The sequence below is a fragment of the Pyrus communis genome, chromosome 1 (genome assembly GCF_963583255.1).
Source record: "Pyrus communis chromosome 1, drPyrComm1.1, whole genome shotgun sequence".
NCBI classification, from domain to species: domain Eukaryota; kingdom Viridiplantae; phylum Streptophyta; class Magnoliopsida; order Rosales; family Rosaceae; genus Pyrus; species Pyrus communis.
The window spans coordinates 27,227,289-27,247,055 of NC_084803.1; the positions used below are offsets into that span (position 1 = coordinate 27,227,289).

General features: G+C 38.9%; 1 protein-coding gene across 1 annotated transcript; it reads right to left on the reverse strand.

Annotated features, from left to right (window-relative positions):
• Positions 1–5,409: 5,409 nt before the first annotated feature.
• Positions 5,410–14,759, reverse strand: LOC137746417 (zinc finger CCCH domain-containing protein 38-like). The gene is made up of 4 exons (XM_068486440.1): positions 14,674–14,759; positions 10,093–10,531; positions 7,727–9,965; positions 5,410–5,742 (listed from the first exon to the last, which is right to left on the reverse strand). The coding sequence occupies exons 2-4, from the start codon at positions 10,479–10,481 to the stop codon at positions 5,713–5,715; spliced, it is 2,658 nt and encodes an 885-aa protein (XP_068342541.1). The 5' UTR covers positions 10,482–10,531; positions 14,674–14,759; the 3' UTR covers positions 5,410–5,712.
• Between the last annotated feature and the right edge of the window lie 5,008 nt (positions 14,760–19,767).

Below are 19,767 nucleotides of genomic sequence, written 5' to 3' on the forward strand. Positions count from 1 at the left end.
AGGTGAAGTGGATGTTGTAGGTGAAGTAGGTGGATGTTGTAGGTGAAGTAGGTGGATGTTGTAGGTGAAGTAGGTGGATGTTGTAGGTGAAGTGGATGTTGTAGGTGAAGTAGGTGGATGTTATGTTAAGTGATAAGTGATAAGTGATATGATATGTGGTTATGATATGATAAGTGGTTAAGTGGTGATGATAAGTGATAAGTGATTAAGTGATATGATATGTGGTGATGATAAGTGATAAGTGCATGTGGGTTAACTAATGAAGGAAATGCATGTGCAATGACAATGTGTTAGAATGGATGTGTGTTATGCATGGCATGATTGGGATTAGGAAAGGTTTAAATGTCCTAAAACTAAAGAGAACAAGGTTCCAACACTTTGGCTCCAATTAGGTCTTCAATTTCGTCCAACACTTTGGCTTCAAGCATAAGCTATCCGTCCTTAGCCCAAAAGTGCTCCAAAAGTCTCCAAAATGCATCTTTTTGCTCCTTTAGCCCTTTGGACCTACAAACACACGAAAATAGCTTAAAGTACTAAAATAACTAAAGAAACATAACGTAAATGTACGAGAACAAGTCATTTAAGTCGCATAAATATGCTCCTATCAGTAGGTAGTAGTATTAGAGCAGCCCCCCCCTCCCCAAGCTTTTCAGTGGAGTCCACAATATTATTGAAGTCTCCAATTAAACACCAATGATGGTTTGTTGGTGTATGAGCTAAAATTTGATCCCAGAGATTAGCTGGTAAATGTTTATGAGGATAAGCATAAACAAAGGTAATGAATTACACCTTATCATTATGTAAATCTTTAACTACACAATGGATAAAATGAGGTGAAGAGCTTAAAGTAGTAATATTAATGGAAGAAGAGTTCCAGAACAAACAAACACCACCAGCTCTGCCAGTGGGATTGCAGCAAAAAACTTGATCAAAGTGCATACTGTAGAAATTGCTTTGGACCTTGTCTATGGACATCTTAGTTCAAACAAGCAAAAAAGGTCCAGCTTAATCAAAGTACACAGAAAATTAAAATTACTACTAAAATCAAGTCTCCCAAGACCCCTACAATTCCATACCATGCACTTCATTGATCAATAATTTTAAGCTCTCAAAACAAACAGAATTAACAAAAGAACTCAGTTTACCTCATAAATTCTTCGAGATTTAAAAGGACTCACCCAGAGTGAAAAACCAAGCTTGAACAAAACAAACTAACTTTTCCCCAACCTAATTTAACAAAGAAAGGCCCCAAATTTTTGAATAACTATTTGGGCCCAAAATATTGGTGTGGGCTAAGTTAGGAGTTGTTCTCGGCCTGGCAGTATGTTTCTAGAACCATTGCGAATTCTAGTTATTATGGCCCCTTGGGCCGAGTCCTAGCATGAGGCGGATTGATGGGGTAAGTCGAATCCTAGTATAACAAAGAGTCTTAATGGAATGAGGATGCTAAGATTCGAGAAGTGAATGTGGCCGGATAAAAAGGTTGGTTCAAAGTCCTAATGGAGGTAGGATTGGCCGAGACCTGGTTAGATTAGGTTAAAGAATCCTAATCCGAGTGCAATTTTGGTTCGGTCATGATGAGATTGGCTGCTATAAGTAAAAAGAAGGTGCATCATTCTAAAGCCCTTCCAATTCAACACACAAACTGCCCTACACAAACTTTCGCTCTACACGAAACCTCTCAACAACCTTGAGATTTTTATTTTCTTTTTTTGCCAACATATCTTCAATTTGGATAATAACACTGTGAAGGCAACCGGTGATATCTTCAGTTGGGATAAACAACACTGTTGCCGTAAAATCAGCCGACCCCGAAGCACTTTCAGTTTGGATAAATAGTACTACGTCGAGGCCAACTGGTTATCTACCCAAGTCTTAGCCAAGAAGGATCTTCGAGTTTTTGTTGGCAGAGGTTATCTCATTAGCCTTCTCGGCGAAGTGAGGTGTCACAAATTACTGGGCTCGGCACATTGAACGCTGAGTTGTTTTATGATTGGATACTCACAAGTAAGTTTTAGAGTTTGGCATTCTAACGGCCACGTTTACCATCAAGACATATATCTCTTTTGAGTACTTGTGTCCATATAGTTTGGTACCTGTTCAGCGTGCTTATACTCTTACGAATATAATCACTGTAACCGAACCCAGAGCCGACGATCCGTGAACTTCGCAAGACTAGCAGCCTTGTCTTCAGGCTCTAGAACCTGAAGGCCGAGATGTGTTCCTTCCTCAACAGCAATTACAAGAACAAGAAATTAGCAGTGCGCTCAACGCAACATCAACACATTTTACTCCTCGGCCGAGCTCGGTTAACGAGTTGGCACGCCCTGCATCAACCGAATGATGTAGTTAGCTTATTAATTACTCGGCTTGCGCGCCACGTAGGCTTGGTAGTTTTTAAGGTCAACATTTTGGCATGACCAATGAGACACCGTCAGTAAAAAAGAAAATAGGGATGGGTAAATCAGCGACTAACCTTCCACCTATGGTCCAAAACTTAGATCATGATGGCCTGTTACAAGCACATAATCCTCATGCTGCCATCACACCCGAAGCCACAAGTGCGGCACGCCGAGAAAAGGAAGTTAGTCTCGGCAGATAGGCTCATGAAGCGGAGATCACCACCAGAGCGACAAAAGCAATTTTTGTTGAAGGAATAATTGAGGACTGCGATGAGGATAGTGGCGAAGGTTTTGATCCACCAACTAGATTGTTTTTCCGAAAAAGACTGAAGAGCAATCTCAGAATTTCAGTCAAAAAGTAAAAGGCATACTTGAGGTAATACGCAGTAATGGCGAGTCACACAACAAATTGCTTTAACTATTGGTTAGTAAAGTTTATGAAGGTGGACTCGTTGATCGTTCCCAACAACTTCCACTTAAGAGTAATCCGTTATTAACGATACAGGCTGAGACAAGGTCTTCTTGGCTCAAAATGATCTACTTAGAAAAAAAAGGAGGATCAAGCAGTAGATCAGACAGATCCGACCAGAGAGAAGAAACAACTTCTGTTGATGTGATGGAGGTCCAAAGAATGATTGATTCGGCCTTGAAAAAGGGGTCGAAGTTTCCGAAATTCATCCATCCATACCCAGCTTATGTAGAGAAGTTCGAATATCCTAAAGGCTTTAAAATCCCAGATTTTAGCCTTTTTGTTGGAGAATCGTCCTTGTTCTCGTTAGAACATATAGCTCGGTTCACTGCACAATGCAGAAATGTTAATAGTGACTTCCATAAACTGTGACATTCAACTTCTCGTTGACAGGCTCGGTATTTGAGTGGTACATCAACCTCCCACCTAATTCGATCCAAAGTTGGGAGGAACTGGTCGAAAAATTCCATGAACAATTATATCGGTCGGGGATGGAAATGTCAGTTTCATCACTGGCTAGGATGGCTCAAGCATCTAACGAGTCGCCAATGGAATACTTAACAAGGTTCAAGTCAGTCAGAAATTAGTGCTGAGTACCTCTTCCTAAAGTTGAATTCGTCAGAATCGCTATGAATGGCTTGGATATGGAGTCTTGGGGGCAAACTTCCGAGATATGTATCAATTGGCCTAGCACGTCGAGCAACATAATTATTTGCTCTGAGAGGAAAAGATCTTAAAGTCCCCATCTCGGGGAACAATTTACAAGAATCCGATGGTTAGCTACCCATCGGCCGAAGGCGAGGATTCCTAATACGCCAGTGTGGACACGGCCAAGATAGTGATAGATAAACCGTACATATGCAAGGCATTGGCTCAAATTAATTCCAAAGATGCCAAAACCCACTGGGCCTCTGAAGAGACAATTAAAACATCAAAAGTTTACACTTTTGATATCACCAAGGCCGATGCAATTTTCGACCAGTTGTTGCTGGCAATGATCATCATACTTCGGCCAGGACATAACATTCCCAAGGTCGAAGAGCTGAGAGGCAAAACGTATTGCAAGTACCATAACTCAAATAAGCATACCACAAACAACTGCGTCGTGTTCCGTGATGCTGCTCAAAGCTGGATTGATAAAGGCAAGCTAAAATTTTCCAGTCCACCATAAGAGTGTGATTTCTTTATGAGTTAAATATATTGATATCACACACTTTTTCTCCCTATTGGGGAAGGCCTAAGTAGAGCAATCTACATTACACCTTTAAGGTTTGAGGTGATTAGTAAAATGGGCCACAAGATTATAATCTTCTCACACTGCAATTTGAAGTCTGAAGTTTTGAAATTGTACCAATTTACACCTTTTGCCTCTCTTAATATCTAATCTTTTGTTAAATTGATGGCGCTTTTTTTTTTTTGTGGATGTGGTGCAAATGTGACTTATACGTTAGCCCATAAAAGATCTCACACTCAACAAATCATCACTTTAACGAAAGGTAAACAATTGATCCTACCAAGGGCATAAATTGATAAAAATTTAATACCTTCTATTGTAAATAACAAGGGAACTGTTATTAACCTTTTAAAAATTTTAATGTGCATTTCTCAAAGTGTACTTTTCTTTTTAAATATAGAAAGTTTGGTAAGATTCTTGGAGTGTCAATAACAGTTCCCAATAAGAAAATTGATCCCATTTTCAAAATCACCCCAAACTTCAAGGATGTGCAATGTAATTGGCCCTAAATAATTTAGATACACTCACCATTTTTGCAAACAAAAACATTAAATCCAAGAAGAATACCAAACAGGTTCTTAAGACCCAACTGAAACTTTGTTGAGCTATTGAAGGTAGAGGAGAATTGCTTTCCATATTGATGAGGTTAGAAAAAGGATTAGATGTGAATTGAACTTAAAAGATTATTCCTTACAATAACCCCTTATACCAACCGAGCCTTATAAGTCTACAACATCTAGTCGAGGGACTAAACCTATGGGAAAAGCTAACTGACCTTAGCTTTCGTCTCGGTACGTGTATTATACTACATTTCCCAAAAGAACATTCATTCATTTCTTTCTTCCCCGTCAACCACAACGGCTGAAACGACACGGAAACTCCAAACCCGGAAAGGAGAAGGGACGGTGGTGGGCATTTGGGAAAGTCAGGGCGGTCGGGTGTCTTCACTCAAGTGGTGATACAGAAGAACGAAACGAAGTGAGAGGCCGGGGTCAGGGAAAAGAGTCGAGTCGAGCAGGCTTGATGACGGGGAGAAGCAAAGCAAAACTTGGATTTGGCCGAAAAGGAAGCAACGAGGGCCTTCAAGCATCCGAAATACGCTAGGGTTGTAAATGTAGTCGAGGGACCAAACCTATGGGAAAAGCTTGCAGGCGAAATTTACGTCAAAAGCTGTCATAAGACTCAATTAACCAAATTTCGGCCATGTCTTGTTACATTACTTACTCATTTACACCAAAAGAAAAACATGTCCAATTAAAAGAACTAAAGGCACAGTTACTCAAAGCTGCACGACATGTTCATCAAAAAATAATAATTGCCCATTTTAACAAGATGCAAAAGAAAGACGCACAAACATAAAGCACATGAGGAAGAATAATTTATCTTTCATACGCCCATCTTAGTCCAAGAGTTTCACTATCCTTGCACCAAATAGTATACATCAAGGGAACGCTAAAAAAATTTAAGATGTCTTGCGTAACCGGAAAAAGGAAGATGGAAAAACAAACCTAAGATACGCAAAGGCTGCCGGAGCATAAACACTCCAGGAGTGTTAGGCGGAGTTTTGTGTGACACAAGGAAAGTGAAAAAACGCAAGTTGTTCTCTTTTAGGCCTTGTGCATTTTTTCTACATATGCCTGCAGCAAAAGTGAATACAAATTCTGTAAGAAACATTGCCACAGAATCTACTAACTACCGGAAATTTGTAACAGAGGAAAGAGATGATAAACAGGATACGACAAAGCTTCAAAGTGGAAAATGAAGAAACAGCCTAGTTATATCAATTCCAAATTACTATCCACGTACTAAACTCCGAGGGTTAGAAATTATAAAGTGCAATGCTGTATTGGAGCAAGACATTAGAGGAAAAAAAGAAAAAAAATTAACCTCAAATGAACACACGACTACATTCCATGTCACACGCTGCTGCCTTCATCTTATGAGTTTTAAATTTCAAAAATACCCCTTCGGCATAACTCAGAACCAACCATTTCTTAACATGAATAAATAGTAAGATTTCATATCATCAGACACAATAGAAACTAGTTACAATGCAAATTCAACTTAAGAAAAGTTTTGGTGGGGATTACACAAAAAACCACCAGAATTGCCACCGGCAAAGAAAAATGTAAAAATCTGAGAATTTGCCTCACGCAACTTTCCATGAAGTATGTCTATAGACATACCCTGGACTTTTCTCCGCATACCCAAATGCGTCCAAGCTTATGTTAGAGGGCAGGGGGTTTCGAAGGGAGGGAGTGATGACACTCTGGGGGAGGAGTAGAGAAATGGAGAAGAAAGAGCTTGACATTATCAAGCACCCATTCAAATTCTTTTTTCAAAGAAAAGAGTACAGAAAAGAGAGGAGATGGAGAAGCGAAGAAGAGAGAGGTAAGAGTTAGGAATATCATTTAAAAATGGTCATGGGAGCTGCATGTGACCTTATTTAACAAAAATGCAGACAATTATACAGAGGTGCCACATTACTACATAGCAAAGTCTAAATGTGACATTGTCAGGAAACAAAAGAACGAAGCAATTGCACACGCCCCTAATATTCCAGCCTTGGTTAAGTGAAAGAATTTTGAATGGAAACATGCATGGACCTCATACGTCTAGACATGGGTTGAATTTTGAATAAGTATAATATATACAGTTAATTGTTGGAATTTAGGGTTTTTATATGAGTTATCAGTTTTCTTGTGGGTCAAGGATTAGAATTTATTGTCCGTTAAGTTTAGATGTCTTCTGTTTTGCTTTAGTATTCTCCTATGAAAGCATTGATTACATCGACAACATATCGATTACATATCCACATTCGGCACAAGAGAAAAATCTGTATGTTACCTATACATGGATTCTGTGACATATCATTTCTTTATAAAAACATCAAAGAGTCACATCCATTGTGTTTTTTAATTAATCTTAACGTAAGTAAATGTGCTTGTTGCTTTATTGTCATTGCACCTTCCAACCTAACAAGCAAAGGGCCTTGACCTCTGTCCCAAACCCGGTTATTCAAGTTTTATTTCTTGGCTTCGTATTGTTTTTTGTGTTGGACAAACATAAATTAGTTCAAAATCAAAGTTCACATACGAATCAACAAACAAACAGATATATAATACTATGAAATACGAAATTAAGAATATTATTAATTAAACAAGAATGTTGAGATGACTACAGATTGAAGACTACATTTTGACTAACTTATTTTGAAATAACGAATACAAAACTCCTATTATCACCTTTCTACAGACACAACAAAAAACAAATAAGAAATCACAGACTCACAATGGTGCGTAAATGGAGAGGACCTAGAGAAGGAATAGAAGGAAAACATGACCTGAAATACGTTCAAAAAGGGAGTTTAGATGTATAATAAATATTTCCTTTTTAATCGAAAACAAATTTTCATTAAGAACAAAGAAAAAGTACAAAGCAATGGACTCATCCACAGGACTAGCAACCTAAAACCAGAACCAGTACAGGGGAAAAAAACACTCGTTAAAACTGTATTTCATTTGAGAATAAAAACATACGCCAGCAAAGAAGTACTCCTAAACAAAAGAGAGAATGCAGTTAGAATGAATTAATCAACATTCAACACTAAACAGCACTAACCTGTACAAGTTTAGTAAGCTTTGGTTTTGAAAATGATAGATAATGATCAATCTTCTCTTGGGTCTGGGGAATATTAGCCCCCTGCATGGTACTGGTCACTTTATCAACCACCTTCTTCACTATAGTTTTGTAAGCATCTTTGCTGACTTGACCTTCTTTCCATGAGGGTTTTAAAAGCTCCTTAACGTTTTCCACAAGTGCAAATTTGAATGCACGACTCCCCTTCACCTCCTTGAGTTTCTTGCCCCCGTCAGCACCATCTTTTTCTGTGACCTCTATGGGACCATTAACTGGGGAATTATTTTCTTCCTGATCGCTCTTGATTTCCTCGGCCCCAAGTTCACCATTTCCCTTGACAACCTCAGGTTTTGCCCCACGCTCCAGCTGACTTAACTGGTGATTCTTATGTGTGGGTTCTTGTACTGGATTATTGGTCTGATGATAATTGTTTGTATTTGCTCCGCTAGGTAAAGACGATGGAGATACAACATTTGACAATTTCTCTACTTTTCCATCAACACTTGTGTTTCCAGCACTATTTGGCAAAAGGCACATTTGATTGTTATTAATTCTATGTTCTATGCTATCACATATAGGATCATACGGCTTATGAGATAACATGGCTGGATCAGGCTGAAAAGTTGCTCCCAAAAGCTGCTCAGAAGATCCTTCGGATTTGGGAAGGAGAGTTGGGGTACTCACCGCATTATGAGAATTTAAAGCAGCATAAATCTGTGGAAGTTGCTGCCGATTTCCAAGTAACTGAGCCAGAGAGGCTGAAAGATTGGTAAGTTGCTTAAGTTCTTTACCACCTACCAAACTTGGAACTTGAGGAATTCCATCAACTAGTGAAGTTTTTGCATCACCTATATCTAATTTGTTCACAGATTTACCCTCTGGGGACAGTGTATCATGCGGACTTTTTACAATTCCTCTGCCTGGGATTAGTGTTTGACTTTGCCCAATTGTGCTCAATCCTGAAAAAGGAAAAGTACTTGAACTCTGGCCACTGTTGTCAAAACTTTGGCAGCCTACAATATTTGCAGTAACACTTAGGTTATTACGAAAACTAGAAGGTTCTTCAATGGCATTCCTATTGTCATAAGGCAAGGAAATAACTCCATCTCCCCTCAGATCCTTGTTCTGCAGAAAATCAGATCTTTCAGCTATCTCTGGTTCAATAATTGAAGCGGCACCATGTATCAGAGTTGAAGGTTCTGAACCTTGCGTAATGTGACCATGCTCTTGTTTCCCAACATGGTTGGAGGATTGCACCGTGTAATTCCAATCAGGAGACATGTCACCAAGCCATTTTTCAGTATCTCTTGATTTGGGAAGATCCACACAAGCACCCACATTATCTTCCTTCCACAGATTTGCATCCTTCTCATTCCTTTCAGCTGCTTCATGATTAACATTACGGTCAGCACAATTTTTGTTCTCATCGTTCCGATCGCAACCCCATCTATTATCATCCACAGACCAAGCACTAGACCGTACCTCTGGAACACCAATATTTCTGTTATCTACAGTCAACATTGGGGCATCTAACAGAGTCACGGTATCACTCCATTTTGGACCATTCCATGCCGGGCCTGCATCATTTAAACTGTGACCCGGGCCCCACCGGACATCCTTTGACTTTCTTTCAGGACTTACATAAGCTTGAATATGATGAGAAAACCGACAATACTTTTTATTACGACAATTTCCCGCAGCAAAAAATTTGCAAGGAATATCGCCACTTCTGTGTGATACACGCTCAGCACCTCGCTCTATAGAAGTATCTCTGTTCCTTCTTTCATTTTCCCTTTCTCTCGTATTCTCAATTGTAGAACCTTTGCTGAATCCATCAGAAGGACGATGGTGATCGAACTTGCAAGAGGCACCCTTGCGGCACTTCCCTTTTACAAAATCACTACAATACACAGAATATCTTTCACTTTTTAATGGGTAGTACTCGGTTGTTTCAGGAGGACTAGCATATCTCAAAGCACCACGTTTCCTGTGTCGACTTTCCCAGCTATCATCATACTTGGAATTACCTTCATGGAGAAATTGGCAATCACTAGCTCTCCTGCATCTCCCAGTCATATAATCTTTGCACAATTGAGCTGAAATTCCTGGCCTGCCTCTATTTCTGTCGAGGAAAAGTGATTCCCGCCTATAGCCATGATCAGGGCTCCTGCTCCAGCTCTGGCTCTTACTCCAGCTCCTGCTTCTACTTCTACTCCTACCTCTGCACATAACATCCACCGACAGCTTCTACTGTTATATGCGTCAAAAAATGCTATCTCGATCATATATTAACATAAGAAAAAGAAAAAGAGAGTCAGAAACTGACAATGAGTAAAAAAAAGGCTAACCTCAGTGACCTTTTCCAACCACTTTTTGGGGACTGACTACGATGTTCTCTCCAGTCATCAAAACCAGAAGACATCCTTGTGCTGCAATTTTCATCTCCATCCCACACCATAGAGTCATCCATGTATCTATTGCATCTCTTATTCGTACTCTCATGCTTGTGTGAACCTCTGCTTCCGGGCAAAGGTTCCCTGGAAGGCAAATCCAAATCATGCTTAGGTCTCTGCAGATCATTTGTCTCTGGAGAAGGCCAGTCACGTCCAGATTCCTTAGGACGAAATGGCCTGCCTGCCTTTCCCATCCAACCGTTGTCCTGCATATTTACATCTTCAAACTGAGGCTCTTCCACCAAATCCCATTTAGAAGACCGCTTTCGGCTGGTTCTATTCATTTCTCTCAGTCTTAAATCAACACCCTTTACTTATTCTTATTCAGAACAATCTGGAGGCATAGAAAAAACCAATCTCATTACATTTCCTGATCATTCTTTTGCTTCTTTACACTTTCTGAGTATCAATTTAAGTCTACTAGAGTGTATAAAATATTGATGTTACCAACACGACAAAATATACATGTGAAACAATAAAACTGAATCAATGAAAACAAAAATTTTATACCATTAACTATGACCAGAACTAAGAATATATTATCAATCTCAGCTAAGTTTAATAACAATTTTTTTGGTCAAAAAATTGAGGGCATTTCTGTTAGCACTAAAAAAATAGTCATTGCACTCCTCCCTCGACTTTGTTGCATAAAGGAATGCAAGTTGATAATTTTGGATACCAATTACAGCTAAAATGGATTAAAATCATACTTCAATTAGATTGACCAAACAGAATATGGATGCAGAAGACAAATACAATTTGTCATAGAGCATATATCAAAAATATACAAAAGTGTACTTTTTTAAAGGTGACATGCATATAGTAGAAAAAAATGAAATGTAAGAATACATGGAGACTGTCCAGATAAAGCATGACATGTGTAATAAGTTTTCTACTATACAGTTATACACCCTTTATTTGTAAAACACAATATTATGTTTGGAGCGGAGAGGGACCATACTCAAGATAGAAGTTCTTTCGAATAAATGTGTCAGGTTCTTACGAACAAGAACGTGACAGGTAAGGTAATGATGATATACATATATTGATCAACTTATCCCATGGGCAAAGTTGGACATTTGTGTCGCTGGTGAAAAGCCTTGTATAGTTAGTCCCATAAAACAAAAGCCATGTGTGTACATTTTACACACACACACACACACCCACCCACCCAAGCATTCATCTTTTTAGAACTGGCATATCATATGTCATAACCCTATGTTTTTGTTAACAGTTATCTGTTTTGTTTCTATACTGAAATTAGTGTGTCCTAACATCCAAGAAACAAGCAAGATGATAAGAAGTTTATTGTCAAATGTTGAAGCATCAAACACTTTGTGGGAATTCGATTTACAATCACCATTCAATACTGCTATGCATTTGGTGTGATTCACATTGTTAACAGATGCGAGGAAAGACATACATAGAAGACAATTTTTTACACAAACAGAATGCCTTGTGTCTAGTTCCCGCTTATCATTTTGAGTCTCGTGTTTAGAATTGAAGATGAAGTAAACTACAATCTGGTGGAGTTGATCAACAAACTTCCAACAAAAGAGGTGTTGAGGTAGACTACAAGGGAGAGGCAATTCTTCGTACAGGCCTATGGTGAAGAATAGATATGAAGATGATTCCAGGTACTAAACAACGTAGTTAGCAGAAGAGGACCACAGGTACTTTTGTCTCTTAGTTAGGTCAAAGACAAGTAATTGTTAATGTAGAGTTATTTTCCGAAACTTATTTGCTTTTAGAGATATATTCATTTTAAACTTTCTAAGGGAGCGGAGAATCCAAATAACCCAAGGTTAATTATTCCACCAATGTTTTCAAAAGCTTTTTGTCCCCACAAGGTTAAGCCTAAAGCCTTGAGGCGTGAGCCTTGCGGGCATATGAACTATTCAATTAGGTATAAATAAAAATCAAAGCAACACTATGGTCATTTAGAACCAATGGTGGCTGAATATTTTAAAAGAAATGCTGCATTCGGTTACAGAGCTTAACCTCACACCGGACACATGCACGGGCCACGCACTCTACCAAACGACCATAGGCCTAAGGTGATTTCACACCTCACCCCAAAGCAAGCTTCAAAAACGGTTTTCCAGACAATGAATTTCAAAATAGGGGAAAGGAGATTTCACACTTTACCCCAAAGCAAGCTTCAAAAACGGTTTTCCAGACAGTGAATTTCAAAATAGGGGATTGGAGAGAATTTTTTCCTGGTTTCTTGTGTGGTATATCAATCCTCCTTTTCAAAGATGATTTCGTAGTTTCATAAACATTAAAATCCCACATCATATTATTGGCATGGCATACATGAGTGATGGCTACCGTCAGCTGAAGTTATAGGCTGAATGAAATTGTCAACGGGAAAATAAAACAGCCTAGAGTTTTGTTTTAATGAAGTAACGCTTTGTCCTGTGTCTTAGATATAACACGAATTGCATGGAGTAACTTCCAACAGAGAAGTCAGAGAGACACTAAGGCAAAACCATTCAATGTTTGGTGTAACATAAATTTTTGGAACAATACAATTTTCAAAGCCCTTTACAACCCCAACAACCATACAGAAAATCAGGAGTGACACTTTATTTAAAGATCCTTCTGGTGCATCTATTCTTTCTCCTGTATCTTTCAAATAAAGACAAAGGAAATAGCTCAACTGAAAGGAATTACTCGCATGGATCTGAGACAAGATCCAATCGTTTCAAATTGCAGTATTATACTAGTGACCAATGGGTCAAATATAGGCTACTATCAAGAATATGTTAATCTTTACATTTGCAAGAGGCTCATTTGGACACATAAGCTCATGTATGAAATAGGAATATTCGTGGTTACTGACTGATATTATCAGCCATGACATTGACCTTGATATGTTTGAGACTTCAAATAAAAACACCCCAAATTTCAAACAATGTGAATACTTCTCATCTGACTCCAGTTACCATGTTGTAATATCAAGATATGAAAAACACCTAGCCTTAAAACCGGGAAGAACAATCAGCAATTTCCTAAGCCCTGAGCCAAATTGATGGCAACCACAAGGGAATGAAGATACGCTCACGTCTGTCTCCAAACAAGTCAATCAATTTCACCCACTAACACACGCCCAACTTCAAGCACGTAAACAATCGCCTTTGCATAGCTTTTGAAAGGTAACATGAAGGCATCATATCTCTCTGCACTCGTGACATTTTGATTAAACCAAATATGCAGAATCTTCCTCAATCAACAATTATTCCTATTCAACTTTTGAAGGCTGTAATCTTTCAATAATTATGCTAACAAGCTCCTCCCTCACTTCATCATAACCCTGATCAACATTTAGCATCAGGAGCATCAAAGTTGAAGGTTGATGAGTACTCTTCTAACTGGTTGGACTACGAAGTAATTCTATTTTTTTATTCCCAAACCCTTTCAGAGCAACCTCCAGTCTAAGAACTTATCGAATAATATGAACTATATCCCAATGTAGCTCTTTCGTAAGGATGCTATTGCAATCAGTTACTTTTCAACGAAATTGGTAATCCCTCCATGCAGTGACCCTCATGAAATTACTGCAGAAAATTATACTAGATATTAGCACCCAGGTAAATGTACTCTATTTGAGTAACATAGATCTAAAGTTTATGCTAGATCCATCTATCAAGGTGCCTATGCTACTAGAATAACAGAACGAAAGTACAAAAAAATGAAAGAGCAAGGAAACAAACAAAAAAAATTAGAATGAAAGCAAATCATTCTTAAGAAGGTGATAGCCAGAAAATAGAAAGGTGCCAAAGAAAAATAAGCCTCCCTACATTCGTATCTGCTACGGCTCAAAAGACCTCAACTTCTCTACTTCACATTTACCAAGACATAATTTCCTTGGCATATCACATCTCTACCTATCCATATATCATTTGACAGTTTGACCCAACTTAAATTTGAAACGTAAAGGGCATACAATGATCACCACCTCTACAAGCTTTATTTTAGAAACAATAATATTCGACTAGAAGCATATATATTCAAACTAGTTAAAACTAACTTATTGACAGGCCAATCTACTTCTCAATAAAATTGAAACGAAAAGTAAATGAAAATAAAAACTGACTCGAATTAACTAGTTCGAAGTCCGGACACCAGTTGAGCCATACTAATTACCAAGAAACACATAGTTAAGCAACCACAAGAACTTCAAATCACACTCACAAAGTTAAAGCAGTAGAATTATTCTGGGGCATAAAGCTCAAATCTTTCTACGATAGAACAAAACCCACCTCAAATTCTCAATTGCCCACAAAAAAACAGTAAGATTCGCACTCATATAATTAAAAAAACAAACGCAAAGAACTCAAAAAAACATGTAACCCTAAACCCTATTCACTGAATTGAAATAAAAAAACATACAGAAATAGAGAAGAAAATATTAAAAAATAAATAATTAGGAAACCCTAAATAAGGAATTGAAGAGTAAAGAGAGGCACTTACAGAAATTAGAGAGAAACCCTAGAGTTCGATAGGAGGGAGGAGGGAGGAGGGAGGAGGGAAGGCTGAAGAGGAAAGGGGACCGGAGAGAATGACAGATTTTTACTCTGTCTACGCACAGCACACATCATTGAAAAGTTAATTTTGACTGTGGGGCCCGCTTGAAGAGGAGCTGTTTTCTTGGGCTGTTCACGGACAAGTCCAATTTATGGAGCCCAACATAACAAAACGGCCTCTCTCTATAAATACCAAACTCCGCAAAATTTGCTCAGTCAGTACATAAATGGCATCAATCTCATGAATTCCAGCTTTCTTTGGCATTGATCTCTCAATGGGTCGTTGCTAGCTATTAGAAACCATCTCTTCCAGCAAATTTTAAGCCTCAACTTCTGTTTTTCCCATCCAAGCTCCTCCATCTGTAGCATCAATTATAGTCTTGCTTGTATAACCACTGTAAAATGATTGAACTTGCACCTGAGTTGGCAACGCACGATATGGACATTGTGGGTGCAAATTTCAAACAAGGCTAGATTGAGGAAATCACACCTGCAAAATAACAAACATCGTTAGCCGAATTGATGAACACCGAAGAAAAGTTTATCCACTCAATACGCTAATAGTTGCTTGATCTCTTGAGATTAAGAAAGATCCATTTCTCCAAAATGAAGATGATCAAAAGGTCCTTGGTCCAGATGTACCATATATGAGTGCAATTGGTGCTTTGTTGTTTTAGTACAATGTATTATACTAGATATAGCTTTTTTAGTCAACTTGTTAGCAAGATATAGTTTTGCCCCAACAAGTCGACATTCAAAGGTAGCTAGAAATGTTTTACGAAATTTTTGTGGGGCAATGGACATGGACCTCCTCTACTCAAAGAAGCCCACAATGACCAGAATCTCATTTGATATGCAGATGCTAGTTTTCTCTCCGATCCACATAAAGCTTGTGACATCCCACATCGCCCAGGGGAGTGATCCTTATATGTATATTCTCATCCCTACCTAGCACGAGGCCTTTTGGGAGCTCACTGACTTCGGGTTGGAATTCCGAAGTTAAGCGAGAATGGGGCTTGAGCAATCCCATGATGGGTGACCCACTGGGAAGTTGCTCGTGAGTTCCCAAAAACAAAACCGTGAGGGCGTGGTCGGGGCCCAAAGCGGACAATATCGTGCTATGGTGGTGGAGCGGGCCCGGGAAGTGATCCGCCCCGAGCCGGGATGTAACAATTTGGTATCAGAGCCTAACCCTGGTCGCGTGTGTGCCGACGAGGACGTCGGGCCCCTAAGGGGGGTGGATTGTGACATCCCACATCGCCCAGGGGAGTGATCCTTATATGTATATTCCCATCCCTACCTAGCACGAGGCCTTTTGGGAGCTCACTGGCTTCGGGTTCCGTAGGAACTCCGAAGTTAAGCGAGAAGGGGGCTTGAGCAATCCCATGATGGGTGACCCACTGGGAAGTTGCTCGTGAGTTCCCAAAAACAAAACCGTGAGGGCGTGGTCGGGGCCCAAAACGGACAATATCGTGCTATGGTGGTGGAGCGGGCCCGGGAAGTGATCTGCCCTGGGCCAGGATGTAACAAAGCTCACTCATAAACTGGATATGTTTTCACTTATGGAAATACAGCAATATCATGGCACTCACTGAAATGAACATTAGTTGCTATAACTTCCAATCATTTGGAAATACTTTATCTCCATAAAGACAATCGTGAATTTTTTTGTTAAGATCAATGATCCATCAGATCCGAAATGCATGTGGTCTATCTTCAAAAACAGACATTTCAACTATCGTTCATGAAGATAATGCAATATGTATTTCTCAAATGAAGGAAGGATTCATCAAAGGTGATAAGACTAAACATGTATCTCCAAAGTTTTATGACACACATGAGCTTCAAAAGGCTAAAGTAATTGAAGTTAGACAAATACATTCCAATGGCAATCTGGCATACTTATTCACAAAATCTCTACCAAAGTGTACATTTTTAGAAGTTGGTGCACGGTATCGGATTACACCGGTTTATTAATCAATTAAATTGAAGAATGCAGAATCAGGGGGAGATGCATATATCAGGGGGCAACATCCAGGATACATGCATGGTGTACTTTTTCCTTCGACTTGGATTTTTTCCACTGGGCTTTTCTATCAAGGTTCTAACTAGGCAACATAAACAAACTTAACACTAAATCAATAATCCAAGCAAAGTTGTACTCTTTTTTCCTTCGCTACGATTTTTTCCCACTAGGTTTTTTTTTAGCAAGGTTTTGATGAAGCAACTCAGGTTGATATGTGGGCATCCAAGGGAGAGTGTTGTGAAATGCAGCGTGAATGCCACATATATGAATGCAAGAAGCAAACCAACATACAACCAAAATGGACTTTGATGACAATGTTGACTTTGTATTTTAGGTAGGATTCCTAATTGATATCAATTCCATGTAATCTTCTGTAATCTCGTGTAATTAGTTTTCTTCCTATTACATTAGGGTTGTACACCTTGTATAAATACCTCTCATTGAGAAGAAAAAAATCATCATTCAAAGCATTCTCTTCTTGGCATCAAAGCTAGGTCGGAAAAAAATGGAAAAAAACCCCTAGCTGCGATAGCACTGTCGAGGCTCAGCCGTGTTTAGTGTGCCGACCTTGATTAGCGAGAGATTATCGTCATTGTTATCCCTCGATCAGCGAGCTACTGTTGTTGTTGTTTTTCTGAATTCAAAACAAACAGCGAGCAATGTTGTCGTTGCTGACCTGAATTCGTTGAATCGTTACACTCTCCGTTGTGTGACACGATAGACTAATTGGTCTGTTTGGTTTTGATTTGATCTGAAACTGTGAAGGATTGCACAGATTGTAACCCAAACGACTTGTGTTGTTGTGCCATACCCGACTTGAGGTCCAACGAGCCACGAACCAGTAGAGATCCCGACCTGCTAGAATTAATGTCTGAACCACGAAGCCACAGCGAACCCCGACCTGTAGCTGCACTGCTATAACCCAAAGCTTTGATTCATACTTACATGCGACTTCTGTCAGTTGCGAAGAACCCACCATCACCGCTGCTCCAATCCTCTTTGAAATGAAATGTTGCTATTGTCTTTGTTGGAGTCTTAAACCACCATACCACTGCTGCTCTTTAAAAAGTAAGATGAAAACAAAAAAAAACAAAAACAAAAAACAAAAAAAAAAAAGGGAATCAAAACTGAAAAGAAAAGAATTGGTGGTGTTAGGCATTTTTTATTCTTTCTCTTTTGCCCATACTGATTGCAGCTGGGCTTGGGCCAAGTGTATTGGAGATTGGCCTTTTATCCTTGGGCCAAGTGTATTGAGATTGGCCTTTTAGCCATCACTTACTCATTTTGCACCGAGAGCGATGGTAGGCCGAACTTGTCAAATCAATAATGATCGATCCAAAATTCTTGAAGATTCTTCTTATCATCTACCTAGCAAATGTTCTCATTGCGGTTTGGAAGGACATTCGAAAAATCGATGTTTCGAGCTTATTGGTTATCCTAATAGTTGGGACAAGACTCGTGACCCCCGTTATAACAAGTCGCGTGCATTGATTTCCGAAGTTAAGGTAAATTCTGATCATATAGGTAACGATGGTAAGGTATTAAATGTTTATGCATCTATTACAAATAGGTCATGGATAATTGATTCTGGTACTACTAAACATATGACTTGTGATTCTAGACAGGTACAAACCCTAAAACCATCCACCAAAACTGTCGTTAGTGTTGCCAATGGTAATGTTGCCCCCGTTAATGGGGAAGGCGATGTCTCACTATCTGATACCCTTAATCTTGACTATGTACTTGTTGTTCTTTCTCTTGACTATAATTTATTATCTGTTACTCAAATAATTGTCGCCCTACATTGCCTTGTGATTTTTTGGCCTTCCTTTTGTGTTTTTAAGGACATTCGAACTCGCTAGACGATTGGTTATGGTATTAGGAAAGGGAAGCTCTACTACTTGGAGCTGACATCGGACAATACCCGAATGTTGACTCAAGCTCTTGTTGTGGATCTCAGGGTGAGAAGAATAAAGTTTCGGAGGTTTGGTTGTGGCATCGTCAACTTGTACATTCTTCTTTCGGCTATTTACGGAGGTTGTTTCCTAGCCTATTTGTTAAGCATGATGTTTCTAGCTTTAAATGTGGTGTTTGTGAACTAGTTAAAAGTCATCGTGCTTTGTTTCGGTCTAGTTTGAATAAAAGTTATCTTCCATTTAAGATAATTCATTCTGATGTTTGGGGTTAATCTAAAACTGCTACATTTGGTGGTGCTCATTGGTTCATTACCTTTATTGATGATTGCACACGTATGACTTGGGTTTGTTTGATGAAATCCAAAAGCGAAGTTACTTCTTTATTTTAGCAGTTTTACAAAATGGTACAAGTACATTATAAGTCACAAATACAGGTTCTCATGAGTGATAATGGTGGAGAATATGTTAACTCTAAACTTCGTGCCTTTCTTGATCATCATGAGATTGTTCATTGATAGGAGCATATTTATGCGACTAAGTTTGCTTGTTTTCTTGTTTTGAAATAGTTAGTTTCTATTTATTATAGTGTTTTAAGCCATTTTTGTGTGTTTGTAGGTCAAAATGACAAAGTCGGCAAGAAAGTGCAATTTGGAGCTCTTTAGAGCAGTTTTGGGTTTAGAATGGATAACACATGCATGGAGCAAGGTGGATGGACGTTTTTGAAGATTAAAAGAGGCTAGGAATGTGATTAATGTCTGGAAGAATTAATTCAAGACTTGGAAGATAAGGAATCAGCTATAAAGAGGGAAACATTATCCAAATTACCTTATCTTATCCAACCTTATCTTATCTTATCCTATCCTAATCATTTGCTACCTTAATTCTAGCTGCAAGGAAGACATCTAAATGACATTAGGATACCTTTATATCAGGTTTCTAGAAGCCCTATCCCTATCCCTATCCCTATCCCTAAATCTATGCCGCAATGACCATTCCTTTTCCTCCTTGGAATCTGAATAAGAAGTGTCATTTTTCCTTGATGATTTGGAGTCCTAATTCCCCTCATTTTCAGCCTTTGCCGTGCCCTCCCTTCTCCCTA